This window comes from Callorhinus ursinus, unplaced genomic scaffold, assembly GCF_003265705.2.
Source record: "Callorhinus ursinus isolate GAN/ISIS: 27379988/994484 unplaced genomic scaffold, GSC_fseal_2.0 scaffold42, whole genome shotgun sequence".
Classification (NCBI taxonomy): Eukaryota; Metazoa; Chordata; class Mammalia; order Carnivora; family Otariidae; genus Callorhinus; species Callorhinus ursinus.
In genome coordinates this window covers 139,589-159,129 of record NW_027397104.1, presented here as the reverse complement: position 1 = coordinate 159,129, position 19,541 = coordinate 139,589, and the positions used below count along the sequence as shown (strand labels likewise).

At 41.0% G+C, this 19,541-nt stretch overlaps 1 protein-coding gene across 2 annotated transcripts in view; it reads left to right on the top strand.

Moving 5' to 3' along the window:
• Positions 1–14,043, top strand: part of ZCCHC7 (zinc finger CCHC-type containing 7) — a 243,163-nt gene extending 229,120 nt beyond the window's left edge. For both annotated transcript variants that reach the window (XM_025852839.2, XM_025852840.2), the window contains exons 7-9: positions 5,766–5,861; positions 10,750–10,867; positions 12,716–14,043. In XM_025852839.2, coding sequence (XP_025708624.1) covers positions 5,766–5,861; positions 10,750–10,867; positions 12,716–13,155 — 654 coding nt within the window. In that variant the 3' untranslated portion in view covers positions 13,156–14,043. The remainder of the gene's footprint in view (positions 1–5,765; positions 5,862–10,749; positions 10,868–12,715) is intronic.
• The last annotated feature ends 5,498 nt before the right edge of the window (positions 14,044–19,541 follow it).

Sequence of the window (19,541 nt, the reverse complement as noted above, 5' to 3'; positions counted from 1 at the left end):
TAGGCATTGGCAGACTTCTGTAGAGAGCCAGATAGCAAATAGTTTAGTTTGGCAGGCCATATGGTCTCTGTCATAACTCTGCTCTTGTAGCATGAAAAGTTGCCATAGATAAATGGATTGTAGGTAGTTCTATTTTAAACTTTTTGAGGAAACTCCATACTGTTTTCCACAATGGCTGCAGCAGTTTGCATTCCCACCAGCAGTGCAAGAGGGTGCCCTTTTCACTGCATCCTCGCCATCACTTGTTTCTTGTGTTTTTGATTCTAGCCACTCTGACAGGTGTGAGGTGATATCTCATTGTGGTTTTGATTTGCATTTCCCTGATGATGAGTGATGTTGAGCATCTTTTCCTGTGTCTTTTGGCCATCTGGATGTCTTCTTTGGAGAAATGTCTGATAAGCACTGGGTGATATATGGAATTGTTGAATCACTATATTGTACACCTGAAACTAATATAACACTGTTGACTATACTAGAATTAAAATAATATAAGAAAAGTAGCCTTAGATAATCTGTAAACAGGTGTGCCTCCCAGTGTTCCAATAAAACTTTATTTTCAGACACTGAATTTTGAATTTCATAGAATTTTCATGTGTTGCAAAATACCCTTTTTTTTTTTAAACCATTTAAATGTAAAAGCCATTCTTGGGCGCCTGGGTGGCTCAGTTGGTTAATCGACTGCCTTCGGCTCAGGTCATGATCCTGGAGTCCCAGGATCGAGTCCCGCATCAGGCTCCCTGCTCAGCAGGGAGTCTGCTTCTCCCTCTGACCCAACCCCCTCTCATGTGCTTGCTCTCTCTCTCTCACTGTCTCTCAAATAAAAAAAAATAAAAAAAAAAATCTTTAAAAAAAAAATAAATGTAAAAGCCATTCTTGCCTGTGGGCTATACAAAAACAGGCAGCAGGCTGGATTTGGCCATCGGCCAACACTTACTCTAGATTCTCGGCATAAGGATACATAGTGTACTAAACAAAGATATCTTACCTCATATACCTTACATTCTAGCAATGGGGAAACAGATAATAAATGTGACAGATAATCAGTTTAGTACATGAGAAGGTGAAGTAGGGAAAGGAGGATCAGGAGCACTGTGGCCTTTATTCTGAGAGTATGTGATGGGAACGAACCACTGGAGAGTTGTATAGTAGTGCGGCTTTCCTGTGTTCTGTATTCTTAAGGAGAAGTCAGCAGTGCCAGGGGGATACCATTGGCTCTCCTGTGAGGAGATCTCTATTTGCATCCATACCAATCAAGGCAAAGTTCCAGTGTCTGGATGGCCCTCTTAATTTGGTCCTTATTGGCCCCCCTTGTCATTACTGCCTGAGTTCATCTTGTCCTTTTGCATAGGATTTGAGCCAATGGAGTTTCTTATTCCAGTGGAATAAACATAGTGAGCATATTTTCCTTCTCATCAGTGAATCTAGAAATCTTGTCTCAGGGGTAAATTGCCATATATTTGCACACAGACACACAAAACAGAAAAATTTATAAACATAAGTTTTTCAGAGAAGATTCATTATTTGGGGGGTGGATAATTCTGTTTATCATCAGTGATAGTCTCTGCTAACAGTTGCCAACTAGTTACTGAGCACCTACCATTAGCCTTAGACTAGATTTTCATGCCACTCAAAATCTAGTCCCTTCCACTCTGATTGTTAAAGCCCTAAGTGATCTAGTTCCTCTCCATCTCTGGAACCTCCTCTTCTCCCACTCTTCCTTCACCTGCCATACTTGAAATTTACAGATATTTTTCAGATACTCAAGTTTGGCAAACTTATGCCTACCTCAGGGGTTTGCATTCCCTGTCCCCCATGCCTGAGGCCTAGAATGCTGTTCCCCACTCATTGCATACTTGGGGGGTGGGGGGATTTGTCACAAAAAATGATCCTCCCAGTGAGATTTTCTCTAAAATTCAATCTTAAGTCACCACCGGTGACTCTCAGTCATACAACTGTATTTTAATTGCGTACCATTTATTACTATCTGATATTGTCTGTGTGTGTATGTGTTTTCTTGGTTTATCTGTCTTCCACTACAGGAGATGTGAGCAGTGATTATTTTGGTCTCACTTCTTGATTACCTAATCTGTTCTAAGATATCTGGCATGTATTAGGCACTCAGTAATTATTTTTTTAATAAATCAGTGAAAGAATGCATGTATATGCTCATGCCATGTGCCCCGCGCTCTGGTAAACATCACTGATGGAGGCATCCTTGAACTTGTTCTGTTTTGCTTGTTCCCTTCCCTTGCCCCATACCCAGCCTAGTCTCTTGAAAGTCATCAGTATACTGTTCTTCAGTTCTTTCTACTTATAATAAACCCATTACAATCTGGTTTGCATCTCTACCCCTCAAATAAACTGTTCACAACAGTTTCCAATTGCCAGCAACTTCCCGATTGCTAATCCAGTGGATTTTGTAGTCTTCATCTTATTTAACCCACCAGTAGGTTTGGACAGCTTCTTCCTTGAAACATTGTGTTCTGCCTTCACATCGATGACTTATCTCTGGGTCTGATTTCTTTCTCTTAAACCACATACATCTATGCTCATAGTTGCAATTTTGTGTCACATCAGGTAACACAAAGATGGAAAAATAATTTCTGCTTAATAATTTCATGTCTTCCTGGCACTCTGTACCTGAACAAATTTGTGAACCACTGCAGTGAGTGAGTGGTACATTGCTTATGTGCATCCCTATCAAAACTGTGCTTGACACCTTTCAGCTTGTCTTCATTTGTGAACCACATGTTTTTATTGGAGAATATAAGACATTTTGTTATGTTCTTGTTTGTATCCCAATTGATAAGAGCTGAGGTAGTAAATTCCATTTTGTGTAACCTTTGTAGTCATTTCAGTAGAAAAGAGCTTCTAGGTTACTGTTATCCTCAAGTTTTCCATTTTAGGAAACAGAATCTGAAAGTAAAGTTGTTTGAAAACAGTTTTTATAACCTATAGATTATTTTCCAGGGTCAAGAAAATAAAACCTCCACAGACCACCCGTTTGCCACCTTAAACAACAATAACAAAATTAGTTAGAGACCAGCACTCTTTGTTATTGCATCCCATTAAAGAACATAAGTGCGCCTGACTGGCTCATTCCGGGGAGCCTGCGGTTCTTGATCTCGGGGTCGTGAGTTCGAGCCTGGTGTTGGGTGTACAGTTTACTTTAAAAAAAAAAAAAAAAGAAAAGAAAAGGAAGAAAGAAAGAAACTTTACCAAGTTTATACCCCATCCTTACCTTTCTTCCAATCTCCAAAAAGAATGGAATAGGAGGGCAATTAGGGTTTTTTCTCTGTTTAAAGCCCTGCCACCTCAGGGGTTTTGCTCTGTCTTCTCCCTTCTCTCCTGTTTCCAACTCCTCCATCTCTACTAGCTTTCTCACTTGTTCAGCTCTATATCTCATTCTAATAGCAAACTCCACCAAACCCCCTTCCTAGGTCTTGCTCAGTCTTCTGCCCCTTGTTATTCATGCTTCTCAAAGTAATGTATGCCTACTGTTTCCTTCTCCCAACTTCCATTCAATTTTTAAAAATATTTCCTATTGGGGATGCCTGGGTGGTTCAGTCGGTTAAATGTCTGTCTGCCTTTGGCTCAGGTCATGATCCCAGGGTCCTGGGATCAAGTCCCACATCGGGATCCTTGCTCAGTAGAGAGTCTGCTTCTCCCTCTGCCTGCCGCTCCCCCTGCTTGTGTTCTCTCTCTCTCTCTAATAAATAAAGAAAAAACTCTTAAAAAATATTTCCTATTGTTAAATATAATGTACATATTGAAAAGTGCAGAAAACATATACAACTTAGTAAATGCGTTACATAACACACACTCAAGTTCTAGAACACCACTGTGTTCAAGAAATAGAAAGTTCCGGCTACCCCAAAAGCCTTTGTGAGTTGTTTTCTCCCCGCTGGGAGTAACCACCATCCTGGCTTCTGTGGGCATTCATTTCTTGTTCCTCTTTTTGGTTTCATCACCTTTTTATTCACCAATTCACTCTTCAGCCTATTGCCTACTATTCTTTTTTTACCTTTCCACTAATTCCAAGATTCTCACACTAAGGTTATCCATGAACAGTTGCCAAATCTAACAGATGTTTCTCAGTTCTAATCTCACTAAGCCTCTCCTGTGTTTGACACTGTAGATCAGTTCATCCTTTTTGAAGCCACTCTCTAAGGTCTTTGGTCTGTATTCTCCTGTGGTTCTGCATCCTTCAACCTTTCCTTCTCTTTCCCTTTCTCAGTCTCCTCTGTCTGCCCCTTAAGTGTTGTTGCTCCAGGGGTTCCATCCTGCGTCACTGCTGCTCACACTGGGTGTGGCTTTGATGTTCACTCGGGTCATCTTAGCCTCCACTATTATACAGATTTCTTTCAGACCTAATCTTTGGCTTACACTTGTTCCCTAAGCTTTAATCTCACATGGACATCTCCAAAATATACAACATCGAAGTTAGTCTTCACCATCTTTCCCTCTAATTTGGCTCTTCTTTTTTTTCCTACCTTTTCTGAAGCAGGTGTTGGCACTGCTACCAAATTGTTGGCACTCACTCATTCGCCCAACTTTGAAACCTGAAAAGCATCTCAATTTCTCCTTTCTTTCATTCCCTGTATCTTTCAGTGTTCAACAGATACCAGTTTTATCACCTCATGTATTTGCCAGATCTGTTCCCTTTTTCCTATCTTGTACTTTACTCTTGTGACTTTAGGCCCTCCTCACCTCACTGGCTTTCCTCACAGCCACCTTTCTCACTGTATCTAACCTTCTCCTGCTCGTGTTCACCACCCCACACACACACAACTACAAGCCAAAATGGTTTTCCAGAATAAAAGTCTAACTGTTCTGCTCCTTCATTTAAAACTACACTTTAGGGGCACCTGGGTGGCTTAGTCTCTAAGCGTCTGCCTTCGGCTCAGGTCATGATCCCAGGGTCCTGGGAATCGAGCCCCGCATCCGGCTCCCTGCTCCACGGGAAGCCTGCTTCTCCCTCTCCCGTTCCCCCTGCTTGTGTTCCCTCTCTTGCTGTCTCTGTCTCTCTCTCTCTCTCTCTGTCAAATAAATAAATAAATAAAATCTTTAAAAAAAAAAACAAAAAACTACACTTAAAATGTAAAAGCCCAGATAAACCCAAAGCTCCTTAAGATGATTTATAAGGCCCTCCCTTCTTGCGCCCTGCCTTCTCCAGCCTCATCTGTCAGTACACCTGGCTGTGTGTGCTGTACCTTGTCAGCAGGTATGCTCTTTCTTAGTTTCATGCCATTGTTCATGCACCCCCCTCTACCTAGGACTTTCCATTTGACTTACACCTAATCCTTTGAGAGTAAATTTAAGTTGTATGCTTCCAAGGAAGCTTTCCCTGACTTCTTCCATCCCATCCAATGGTGGGTCCCCCTTGCCACTCCATTCATACCTTGTACATGTTTCTGTCACTGTGCTTATTACATCGTTCTGTCATTATTTATTTCTATGTCTGTCATGTTCTACTAGCCTATTGTGCTTCTCTGAGAGACCTAATACCTAGCACAGTACTGGGCACAGTGCCAAATGGAATGAGGCACGAAGGAGAGGAAAGAACACATCCATGTGAAGTATAAGAGAATTGTCATGTTACGCACTTTAACACAGAGAACCATCTGGATATGAGGTCCTCATACTAAACTCTAGGAGGCAGTATCTCTAAGGAGTCTCTTACCAAAAAAGAGCTCTTTGGGAAAGAATTAGGTTTCAATTTTCTTCAAACATTTAATAAACCCTCACAAATACTCATGTTGCAGACCAAACCTGGACCACCCAAAAAGCCGAAGACCCCTTCTGGACAATCAGCCTTAGTGTATTGCTACAACTGTGGGCAAGAAGGCCATTATGGACACGTAAGTTTGAGTAGCATTGGGGCATAGCATTCTGTTCTGGGAGTGGTTGCTGAAAGATGAACTCGAAAAGAATGTAATTCTGAATGCTTAGTTTTTTAATAAACTAATATCCTAAAATAAGACCTTATATATTTTCACGCAATTGACTTCTCCCTTCTCTGCCAGAGTAAGGGATCTGTCAGAGCACATTCTTCTAATTGTCTTAAATATGCAGGAATATATTAGGCTAAAACAAACACAAAGCTCATAAAATCAATCAAATAAAAGTAGTCAACAGAATGGTTACAGTTCTCCTGAGTTCTTATGTTTGCTATGATCTTGACACAGCCAAATCATGATTTTAGATTTTCTGTGTAGTTCTCCAGTATCTCCAGTTTTCCCTGGTATTGTGTTCCCTTAAATCTTCATCATTCACGTGTAAACCCCGACGCTAGTAGAAAGACAGAGGGGCTGCATCATTGACTAGCCTGCTCGCCCCACAAACGTCCAAATTCCCTATGCAGACTGCGTGTTCCCAACCCCAACCGAAAGGGCCAAACTGTGTGTGTTTCAGGTGCCGGGGTGTCAGAGCAGAAGAAACTGGTTGTTATGGGATAGGAGGGAGTCTCCTAGCCAGTTGTCTCACTAAGTATGAAACAGCAGCAGCTCGTTCCAGAGACAGGCTGCAGTAAGAATCGACTCAGAGCTCTCCTGCATTCTGGGTATCCTGCACCAGAGGAACAAAGGTGGTGGCACAAAAAGTAGAAAATCTGTATGGAGAAATACATTCCCAGTTTCCACGTGGGCTTCTCGCAGCCTAGAAACCAAAATAAACTAAAATATCCGATCTGATGACACGAGGTGGAAAGCGTTCAGTGGGTAGAGAGTCCTCAAAATGGGTAGGGCTGTGAGCGGTAGGATGGGAGGGGACTGCCCTTTGTGACTTTAATTCTAACCAGGCCGACCATGGGGCTGGAGCTCGACAGCCTAGGGAGAGACAGAGCGGCTGGGAGAAGAAAAGGCTGGGGCACAGTTCTCCAGCAGATGAAGTTTTTCTTCCACGTTGGGGCCGCAGGACTAGGGAGTGAAGGGATAGAATGTGAAAGTAGGATGAAGTTCTGACCCTCAGTTCTAGTTTTTGCTCTGCTATTGACTTAACCATGTGACTTGAACAACTGGCATTTTCTCTCTGGTTTTCAGTTTCTTTATCTACAAAGCAAAGAAGTTGTACAGGGAGGTTTCTCAGTGCTGACATGGGGATGCTGTTTCCAGTGTGAACAAATCCATGGTAGGGTGATAGGGTTGGAGAGGCCCTGCAGTATACTCCTTCATTTCCGTAGAACCCACACTGAAACCTTGTTAGAGAGTACTTTTTCTTACAAAATTATCATCTCTAGATCTTTTCCGGCTTTGTGCATTCCTCCTTGTTGCCAAAATTCAGATGTTGCCAACACTGTTTAGGAAACCTATCCATGTAAATATTCCACTGCCACACAGATCACATAGATGTACAATTTATGCTTGCTGACCTCTTTAAAGCAAAGGGGTGTGATTTTAACATTTATGTTTGTTCAATTAAAGAAAAACAATTACAGTTGGACACATACTGCTTACTAGTCACTCCTGTTAATGTAGATAGGAAATACATTAAAAACATTTGGAATTTATCCCTGAAATCTAGATTTAGATAGTTTTTAATTTACAATAAAGCAAATTTGGCAGCCTCATCGCTGCCATAGATGAAGAACTCTAGATTATGCACACTAATGAAGAAGATCAGTGGTGTGGCTAATCCAGAATAGTAGATAAATTATATAGCCAACTATCAATTGTCTGTGCTAATGGAGGAGACCAGCGATGTGGATAATCAAAATATAATTTACATTTAGCTTTGGAAAATATTTACGGGACTGTATAGCTCCATATAGTCACACAGTCTAGACCATACAGGATCCAAATAGGAGACTGTGCAGATGATTAAAGGTGTCTGAGGACCCCTCCCCTTCAGTTTCAGAAATACAGCTCTACTGATGTTACTGAACAGCCTCTTCATGTGGAAGATATTCTGAGGTGAATGTGGCACCACCCTTCCCTAACTCCACTCACTGTGTAGTTGGGGAGGCAGGGACCGTCATAAGCAGCTCCGCATCAGGCAGACTACCATAGGAAACAGCAGGTCACTGTGCAGAGAGCCTACTCCAGGAGCCTGTGAAAGTATGAGTGGGCGCTGGGAATGCATCAAGATCTTTAGTACCTTTTTGTAATTGTAACTTGCTCTTAATATTTTATGGTTAAACTCTCAATCCATTTAGGCTGTTATAAACAAACTACTATAGACTGGGTGGTTTATAAACAATAGAAATTTATGTCTTAGAGTTCTGGAGGCTGGGAAGTCCAAGATATGGCACCAGCAGAATTGTCGGGTAAGGCCCTCCTTCCTCTTAGATGACACTTTCTTGCTGTGTCCTCACAAGGCAGAAGGGGCTAGGGAGCTCTGTAGGGATCTCTTTTATGAGAACATTAATCCCATTCATCAGAGCTCCACCTTCATGACCTAAATCACTGCCCAAAGGCTCCACCTCCTAATACCGTCACTTTGGAGGTTAATTTTGGTTGGGGGTGAGGGGATGGGCACAAACATTCAGACTATAACAGAATCTTAGACCCAAATCTTTCATGGGTGTCCTTTCTTCTGGAAACTTGGAGCCACCATGGATAGTGATTTATAAAAGTAATCCTTTATGTTACCATGTAGGTTTGCCTTATAACTTGCAGGATCCGAAAAAGCCCCAAAAGATCCAGAAAGTCAACACAGTATAGCTAAAGATAGTTGGAAGAAGGAGATAATAAAGATAAGATCCAAAAACTAAAATAGAAAACTTAATAGCATCAACAAAACCAAAAGCTGGTTCTTTGAAAACATTTTTTTTTAAGATTTTATTTATTTGTTTGAGAGAGAGGGAGAGAGAACAAGCAGGGGTAGAAGGGGAGAGAGAGAGAAGCAGACTCCCTGCTGAGCAGGGAACCGGACATGGGACTCGATCCCAGGACCCTGGGATCATGACCTGAGCTGAAGGCAGACGCTTAACTGACTGAGCCACCCAGGTGCCCCAGTATTTTCTTTTCAAAAGTAAAAAGACTTCTGGAAAAACTACTCAAAGAAAAGGTACAAATAGTGAATAAAAAGTATAAATAGCTTAAAATTTTTTAATTAGAATACTATACAAACTTTATAAAGTTCAAAATTAAGTCTGAAAATACAGATAAAATATTCTCCAGAAAAATATTAATTAACCAAAATGACTGAAGAACAAACTTACATGAACCAATACCACTAAAAAAATAAAATTAGTTATCAGGATTCTGAAATATATCAGACCCAGAGAGTTTTACAGTCAGGTTTTACCAAACCTTTATTCAGAAACAGATAATCCAAGAGAACCATCACCCAATTTATTCTGTAAAGCTATTATAACCTAAAGCCCCTTCAAAACATTTATAGAATGATGCTGTTTTTATGAAGTCTGAACACTTCAAACTTACGCTATTGTTTAGTAGTAGTAAGAGGAAAGCATAAGAATGGCAGGCACCAACTTTAAGACAGTGGCAATTTCTGGAAAGGGAAGGAGAGGAATGAAGCATGGGAAAGAGGATTTCAGTTGTATTATTAATGCTTCACGCCTTGGGACAAAAACTGAAGTAAGTTAAGGTAAAATGTTATGATTTGATAAAGCCTAATAGTAGGTACAGATTTCCATTACTTTATACTTCAGTGTATATTTAGAATGATTCATAATTTTTTAAACTCTGCAAATTATGTTCCTAAGTGTGTGGCTCCCAGCTTGGTCAGATATCTTAGAATTACAAGTCAAATATATTATGCCAGAGTTAGGATAAGTTAACTAAATTTTATGTGGCTGTTTCACATACTTTCTTCCTAAGGGGTATTCTAATTTTCTTCAATACCTAACTAAGAAGAAGTAAACATTTATAAAATACATTTTAAGCAAGGTGGCAGAGGACAGAAATGGAGAAGTTCCAAAGGGAAGCTTCTTTCAAAGAAAAGAACATTTGGTTCCAGACATAATGAATATATGTCAACAGATCGTGATAAATAAAGCCTATTATATTAGATGTGGCTCAGGCCAAGGATGTGGACTTGGAAAATAGCAGCAGTGGGAAAGTCAGAGTCATGTGAGTGGGAAGCAGAACCAGGGTAATGAGCGAGAGGAGTGATCTCATCTTAAGTGGGGGGAGCAAAGAGAAGAGAAGATTCCTTTAGGGTATTTCAGAATTACCTAGGAGCAACTTCAAGCTAGACATAACCCACCACCACCATCCTGCTCCTCACCATAAGAATCACTGCCCTTGTTAGCCATGGGTGTTGGGTTAGAGTAAGCCGGCACACCATTTGTGTGAAGGGAAAAGAGCAAAAGGCTAAGAATTTACACCCACATTTAGGGTGTAAATGTGAAAGGAGAAGCACTTGATGGAAGGCAGTTTGGAAGAGACAGACAAGCAGAGGTCTAAAGCAACATAAGGTCAAATAAAATAAACCCACTAAGAGAGGAACAAGGCAAGTGCAGTGGAGATTCAGCCCATTGCTGTTAACTTGGGCTGGGGGCAGGGTTTGGCAGGGGAGATTGCAAAAAGGTAAGAAGGAAAGAAAACCCAAGCCTGAAAGAAGCAGGTAAGCACAGTTGGGTGTGGTTGGGTGTGATTGGGTGTTATCTTCCCAGCGTCTGAGCAAGACCGCATCCTGAGCCACAGCATGGGGTGTCCTTGGTGTGGGGCTTGTCTCTAACTACAGTGGTCCAAAATCTTGCAGAAAGGTGGTCTGAGCAGTGCCCTTGTAACATCACAATTTCAAATTTGGTAATTTGAAACAATAATTTCAAACAACTTGCAGGAATGTACAGAAAGACGAATGTTTAACCAGACCTTTCCAACATCTCCGTTCATCTACTACTATGATGACAAATACGAAATTCGGGAGAGAGAACAGAGAATAAAACGAAAAGTGAAAGGTATGTTATTGACTTCTTGTGAGATCCACCTTTGCAATAGTTCCTAAATACCTTCTTTTGCACTGTCATTCCCTGCTTTGAGGGTCATTGGTTAGGACAGAAAATGGTTTTAAATAATTGTCAGGAAAAAAAATAGAACTTTCTTGATCTCCAGAAATCAACCACCCACCTCAGAAACTGTTATGTTCTATTTACAACAAACATTTTTCTCATATAATGACCAGTTTAGAAAATGTCCAGAAAATACTTCTGTCCATGTAGGTATGCAGAGTTTGTAAAGGGTCCCTTTGAGATTTTTCTGTTTGGCAAGTAATTATTTTTTCCCATTGTATATCCCTAGTATTTTTCATGGAAAGAAAGGCTTTCCCTGCTAGGCGATTCCTGGTGATTCCTGGAGCTTCCCCAAGGAAGTCTGTTCTTACCGGCCATGATTACGGCAGAGCTTTCAGTCCATGGCCACCCTCAGGGGTTTCTTTATTTACTGTTGCTAACTTAAAGTTCTCCTGTTTTCTAATTTAAGCCTACTCTTCCAACTTCTTTCTTGCCATATACTTCACGATGGTTTACCAAGTTACTTTTGTTGCTTTCAGCACAAAACAGTTCTATATTTTTCAAGTTGACCTATACATTGTCAACTCTTTTCACCTTTTTGTTATTCTTTTCCTGACTCTCTCTGAGTTCGGGTCTTCGAAAGGAATTACTTCTCAACTCCAGCATATTTTACATATGACATTTTATATGAACTCTATCTCAACTATAGAGAGAGAAATTATAGTATGGGAAGATATTGCTTAGGCAACTAAATTAAAAAATTAAAAAGAAATGCACCAAAATGTCACATCTGAATTAAAAGATTATGGCTACAGTTTTATTGTTTTTAATAATTTTCTGTATTTCCCAGGTTTTCTGTAATGAGTCTTTATAACTTTTATAATGCTAGAAAAAAAACATTTGTTTTCTCTTTTAACTAGTTAGATTGACAACTCTGTGGCTACTTTGAGGTTGTCTGTCATCCATTGGAATTTTTATTTTATGCTAACTCTGTAAGTAATTACCTTTGCTCTGTATCCTAGAATTCTTTTTTTTTTTTTTTGGTCCCCTAAATATATTACCTTGCATTTCATCCTGTTTTTTTATTGTCCACCTCTTCAATCTTTCAAGGCCTTGTTGGCATGTTCATTTTCATCCTTTACTGGAACCTCATCTCTGACTTACCCCATCCGAATCACGACCATCAAACACTTAGAGTAAGGGTTCCAAGTCCTGGCAAAATTGAACATTAAATCTGGCACCAAAACCTCTAAAATACACATGTGTGTGTACTCTCCAAACCAGTGATGTCTGCTCTGGAGGAATAATCTCCTGTCCAGTTTGGCATCTACCTCTAAGTCCTGTGGCCAGACTTTATCTTGAGAGGGTAATTGAAATGTCATATGAGCCTGTCAAAAGACCATTTTGTACATCTTGTTTCCCTTATGGTCAAGGGCTGCTTCTTTATCACTGCAAGAACTTGAATTGGTCAGACATGAGTTTTCTTCACAAAGCTAAGATGATTACAGCTTTCACTAGTCTTCATCGCCATTGTTCAGCCTAATTCAGCTGGCTTGAAGAGAATAAATACCATTGGATTTCTGGATATGTTCCATTTTTAGCAATCAGATACAGAATGATAACCATGCAATTTTTAGTGAGTGATTTTTACCTTAGTGACAGCTATTTAGAATGTCATATCATTAACACATTGCATTATCTGGTTTCCCTCTCTGCTGAGTTATTTACAGACCTTTGAGAGCTGTGCATGGACTATCTGGCTGCTGAATATGCAGAAATACTTATTCTGTTTTCCAGAACTCCAGAAAAATGGTGATTTTCCAAGGCAGTTCAAGAGACCTCACATGGAAGCAGCAGATAAGAGGCCCCACCATAACAGGAGGAAGAGCCATGCCTCCTGTAGAAACAACAGGTGGCCTCAAGAAAAGAAGGAAACCCAAAAAGAAGCAAGCAGGAGCAATAAAGAGCGTGAGAAACACAGGAAAGCTGACAGGTGTCATGAAGTGGATGACGACTTCCCCAGGGGCCCAAAACTCCACTCTTCTCCTGGCCCTTTCAAAACCCAAAAGGCTCCCAAGTCCTTCCACCACTCATCACATTCCCACAAGCCAAGAGAAGATAAGCTGCCCAGAGAGGGCAAGCGGAGCAAGCATAAGAAAAAGGAGAGCTACTTGGAGGCCGATGGCAATGATAATTTATTTCTTATTAAGCAGAGGAAAAAAAAGTCTAAGCTGTGAGACAGCTTCTGATTCAGCTTTCTGGTGTTTGTCTGGTCTTCATGCCTAGAACATCCCGGCAAGATCTTTATTATCTTTGATTAAATAAAGTGAATTTTTTGGTTTTGTCTGTCATCTCAGCCATACCTGGAGCTGCTGAACAAAGACCATGGAGATCTCCAGTCTCTGTGTCCAAAAGGTTATTAGATGTAGGGGGAAAAAAAACAGATATACTCAGACTTCCCCTCTTCCCATACGTCATTTTTACTCAGAATCCTAGGGATAAGAAGAAGCAATCTTTTCAAGAAAAAATTTTTTTAAATACTCTGAAAAAATAAAAGCTCATCGAATATAATTCATCTGCAGTGGGAGTATGAAAATTAAATCCTTGCAGGAAGAGAAATTAATGCTAATATGAAAAATTCATCAATCTTTTTCAGCATTGCTTTTTTCTTTTTTAACATCGGGAAGGGTAATAGCTATAAATCTCAATCCAGCTGTTCTTGCTGTTGAGGCTGGTGTCAGAATCTTCCAACGGTCAGAACGTGAGGCTGAAAGATGAAGGTGTCATCATTGAAGCCCCACGGAGGCGGAGAATTGGTCTATAGCAAAAGAGAAGTAAGGAACCCACCCAGTGCAGATGGCATGAGATAGATTTCCTGGGACAAGTGAAAAAGAGTCATAAAAAATTGTAACATCATCACAATGCAATAGTTCTCACCATTTTTACAGCCACACTTCAAGGAGACTGTCACTCAGATGTATAGAGCTGGATACTGCCCAACTTAAAACATTGTTTTGTTTTCACGGGTTTTTTAACTACCACAAGGCTATACAGAAATTTTTGTACCTGTGAGTTTTTTGTACTTATTGAAGCCTAATGTTAGAAAAATAAAATGCCTGAAATAGAGTAAATAAGCTTGTCAATTATGTAACAAGGCAATGAGAGTTTGGGTGGCAAAGGGCATGGTTGGGTTGGACAAGTGACTAAAGTTGTAAAATCTCCACGAACTGGGCTCACAAGGCTCTTGTTGGCCAAGAACTAGCTCTATGCCAGCAGAGAATGAGATGGAGTCAGTTAATTAGGGCAGTTTTATAATGTTAGCTTCTTACATTTGTGTTTTACTCTTTGTGAAGTACATGAACTGCTGTGTATCTGGTAGGATCAGCTCTCTTACATTCTGGGGGGAAAGGGAGAGTCTCTCCCCCTAAAACAGCTTCAGCGTCAACTGAAGTCTTTAGTCCAGTGCCCTCCCTCCCTGTGGTTGTCCTGCTCTCAGCTAAGTTAAGTGTTCTTCGTGTGTTGCTTCATGGCTTCCTAACCTCAGCTGGACTTGTTTTGACCCTGAGGTAAGTAGCCAGAGTCTTTGAAAGCCCTGCTAAAAGTGACAGCCATGAGAAATGGCTTCACAGAGTGGTAAGTCCTGAAATAATTGGTGTTATTCCTCATTAAGACGTGGGACAAGCATGGCTTATTATTGGTGTGGTATGACTAGCATTGCTTCCGATGCAAGGGCATCTCCTTTCAGGGCAAAGCAGATTCCTTAGGGTCTTTCATACATAGCAGATTGTTTGGAGAAAGGAAGAAAAGAGGCTCTTTTTTTTTTTTTTTTTAATTTGCTTCTGCACATTATCCTATTGCCCCCCCCATTTTTTTTTTTTTTATTAGACAAGCATTTTGTTCTGGGATATAATTTACCCTTCAGGTCCATGCATTTATATGCAGCTAGGAAAGCAGCTGAGCTACTTTACTTGTGGGCATTAGGGTGGTTAGGAAAGAGCAGAAACACAGAGGAGCTTTTGCTCCATTTCCTCTTTGTTGCCTGGCACCTGAGTCTTTCACAAATGTTCAGTTAAAGTCAGTCCATCAGGGACTCACACACTAATTTTCCATACAAAAATGGGGAGTTTAAAATATATTAGAGATTCCACAGTTAAGCAAATAATACTTTAAATGGATAAATACAATTGAGAAAAAAAGCAGATGTCCCAAACAATAAGAATCTGTTTAGTTGCTAAGTTTGAGAAGGCTAAACAAACATCTTTTGCCTCTGGCCCCACTTTGATTACAGGCAGCCTGATTCTTACACCCAAAGATACAGTTAAAATTCTTAGTGTCGATCCTTCCTGACTTTTTTTCTATACATATATACATTGTTTTGTAACCTGTTTTTTCACTTAATGCGTTGTAAAAATCTTTTTTCTAATCCATTATGTGTCTACATCATTATTTTTAATGTCTCCATGACATGCTGTTATATGGCTGTACCATAACTTACTTAATCAGCTTCCTGTTGTTGAACATTTTGGTTGTTTCTAATTTTCATCATCTTAAAAATTCTGTGCACATCGTATCTCCTCTGATTATTGTGATAAAGTAGAATTTGTGGGTCTAAAAAAATATGCATATATTTCATGCATCTTTTAGTATATATTGCCAAATTCCATTCCCAAAAAGTCCTATTCCTCCCCAGTCATTTATACATTCCTGGTAGTGTGTGAGAGAGTTTGTCTCCCCACTCCCACAGTAATGGGATATTGTCATTCCTTTTTCTTTGGCCTCTCTGATGGGCAGTGAAACACTATTTGTTAGTGCTACAGTGAAAAGAGTAATGTGTGCTGTGTTTGTGTAAAGAGGCAGGATTAACTATATATCAATCTGTTGATAAAAGGTATGGAGAGAAGCTTCTCATAGGAAACAACCAAAAAGTCTTCTGCCAACAAAAGATTACATACAAAATAAGAGACTTTCATTCCTTCATAGCTGTCTTGATCCCCTGTTAGTACCATTTTTGGTTTTCACAATTTAGAAGGTACTACTGCATCTTGTGACTAGAGGCCAGGGGTGCTGCTAAGCATCCCACATTACACAGGACAGCTCCCCACAACAAAGAAATACCCAGCCCCAGATGTCTCATCTCAGAAGTAATTCTGCCAACGAGAAGGGGAGCTCCGGTGTCCTGCTACATCTGAAAATAAGAGCTGAATGTATCTTTCCCTTACAAGGCTTACTCTTTCATCAGACTGTGCTGATATTTCAGAGTTTGGTGCATGTCCTGTTCATCTAAAATAAGGACACCAGCTCCATGGCATGAAGGTCTACAGAACTCCTGGACCACTTTGTGGAAGGACAGGGCCCCTGGAGACTTAGCTGGCTGAGGGGAATTACTGGTCTAACTGGGAAGCAGAAGCACTAGGGCACCAGGAAGGGTATAATCTCCATCAAGATAAATAATCATGGTGTGAGAACTAAGGGAGTCAGCTGGTGGGGAAGGAAAGAGTTGGAGATTATCTAGTGGGACATTCAGTTGGTCAAGAATGTCAGGTTGTAGGACTCATCACTAGGACCCCGGCCCAGCATAGGCCCTTAGGTTTTACTCTTGGGGTTAACATTCAGAGAAGTATCCGTTGGAAGGCACAATCTGTTATGCATGCCATGCAAAGAATCACTTCACGTGAGGAAGCCATTTCACTGTTGCCCTTTCCAGAGAGAACAACTTAAGTTGCTGGTGCATTTCATGCGTATGTAATATATACTATGGACATGGTACCTACCCATCCTAACAGGTGTGAAATAAATCACTTAGTTAAAGCCAGTAAGGGAGTGGGGATGGGGAAGTAAGGCAGGGAAAAGAAGGAATCTAAGCCGAGCCCTTATCAAGTCCCACCCAGGAGCATTCAAATCCAAAGGGAGCACTAGAGACAGCGTAGGCCACACCTCAAGCTGCCCTGATCAAGGGCAAAAGAACGCGCGCGTGCATGTGTGATTTTTGCTTTGTTTTAAAATCAGTCATTGTTAAGAGCTGCCCTGAGGAGCCTTTCTCTTAATCTATAGTGACCCTAGCTCTCTATGCACCCAGGCAAAGTGGGCTTGGCAGCTAGTAGGCAGCCCCTGTCAGAGACACAGGGATAAGAACAAAACACCAATGTCATCTGCTATAACCGTAACCTCAGAACAGTCCTTCCCACAAAAAGATACCTACCAGTATTCACCAAAATAGTTTTTTAAAAGATTTTATTTAGGGCGTTTCTGTTCTCACCAGTCAAGAGTGGAAAATCTCATGGTTGGTGTGGCACTGACTACCGTACTGAGAAGGGTCTTTGCCTTGGTGATGGGGAAGATTCGCCCTGGTCTAAACTTCTGGTTGTGCCTAACTCACTTAAAAGCAAGAATCAGACTGTTTCCAATAACAACCAATTCCAAGAATAAAGCTCAAGAATATTTAAAGGAATACAAGAATCTATAGTACTCAATAATTTAAAATTCATGGTGGACTACTGTGAAGAATGCAAATTAATCTAGTGACAGCAGATCCCTGGTGGCGTGGGGTGGGGGTACTTGGGAGGGGGTGGGAAGTAAAGATCACAAAGGGGCACAAGGAAACTCGGGGGTGGTGAGTGTGTTCATTATCTTGATTGTGGCGACAGTTTCGTAAGTGTGTACATACGTCAAAGCAAGAACTAGTTTCATAATCTGGGAATATTTTAGTAATTTTTCACAGAATTGGAAATATTCTGAAATAACTGGGCAAGGTCAATGATCTCTAGTCCACAGACCATCTTGTTTTGTTTCCTGCTTTGCTCCTGGAGGGCTAAGAAGAAGACTGATCACAGGGCAAGTGTCCAACCATAAAGGCCTGGGGGAAGGTGGTAGTTACACTAGCTTTAGGAACCATGGCCCACGGGCTCAAGTCTAACTTCCTGGCCCAACATTCAAAGCCTTTCCAGCCTCATCTTCTGCAGACTTCACTCCTTTTCTTTCTCCTCTGTTCCCTTCACCCTTCGGTCCCATTAGATGGATGACCTGGCCCTGGACAGGTCATACTTTACCTATTTTGTTGATTCTGCATAGAATATCCCATTCCACTTTTATGACCACCCCAGACAACATTAATCCTCCTCTCTTTGGTATTCCTATTGCCTCCCAAATTATTATTCAACAAATGTTTGCTGTCGACCTTTTCTGTTCCTGGTAGTATTCTTACTTGAGGTTGACTTGATAGAAATCCCAAGCCTCGAGCTGACAAGCAATTAAAGAGACAAACACGAAAACGAAGACTGTCATACAGGTGAGTAGAGGGATGGATATAGATTGGCATTCTAGGAAGAGTCCAGGGGGTCTGGGCTCATCTCTTCTGCCCAGGACCTCCAAAGAGTCTTCATAGCAGAATAAAAATTTTCTGGTTAACAAAAGGGTTGGAAGAGCCCTTCCAGGAAAAGGAACCATGTCAGTAAAAGCATGGAGCTCTGAAACAGCAAGGATGCACCCCCTATTTCTTGGGGCTATGGTAACAAATCACCACAAACTAGATGGCTTAAAGCCATAAAAATTTGTTCTCTCACACTTCTGGAAACCAGAAGTCCAAAATCAAGATAGCAGTAGGGTTGGTTCCTTTTTTTTTTTTTTTAAGATTTTATTTATTTATTAGCACAAGCAGGTGGGCGGGAGAGGGAGAAGCAGACTCCCCGCTGAGCAGGGAGCCTGATGCGGGACTCGATCCCAGGACTCCAGGATCATGACCTGAGCTGAAGGCAGACACTTACTGACTGAGCCACCCAGGCACCCTGGGGTTGGTTCCTTTTTTTTTTTTTTTTTTTTAAGATTTTATTTGAGAGAAAGAGCATGAGAGGGAAGAGGGTCAGAGGGAGAAGCAGACTCCCTGCTGAGCAGGGAGCCTGATGTGGGACTCAATCCCAGGACTCCAGGATCATGGCCTGAGCCGAAGGCAGTTGCTTAACCAACTGAGCCACTCAGGCGCCCGGGGTTGGTTCCTTCTTAATGTTCTGGGAGATAATCCATTCCATGCCTCTCTCTTACATTCTGGTGGCAGTTGACAGCCCTTGGCATTCCTTGGCTTATAGACCTATAACTCCAGTCTCTGCCTCCACCTTCTCAGTCTCTGTGTCAGCTTTAGGGCTCACCCTAAGTCCAAGATGATATCATCCCAAGATCCTTAATTATGTCTGCAAAGATTTCATCTCCAAGTAAGTTTGCATTCACAGGTACCAGGGTAAAGACTTGGATATATCTTTGGGGAACACTATCCAACCCATTACACACACCAAGAACTGTAAGAAAAATTGTTTCTACCAAGTTGTACCTTTTTTCCCCTGAGATTTTATTGGGAGATACAGTATTTCATCTGTTATTTTTCTAGTTTTTCATTCTGATTTATACTTTCCCTAAGACTTTTTAATTATTCATAATCTCTCATCTTGCATATGTCCTTATACCTCAATTCCTTTGTGAAATATGGGCAAATAAGCATGAACTGAAAAGCATCTATCAGATTTGGGGGCATGTGGCTCCTTGGAATGCACGGAATGAGCAGCCAGGAAGAGGAGAGAATGTATGCCTCTTTTTAAATCCTTGGCTAGGAAAAGTTAAGAGGATAGAGGATTCTGGC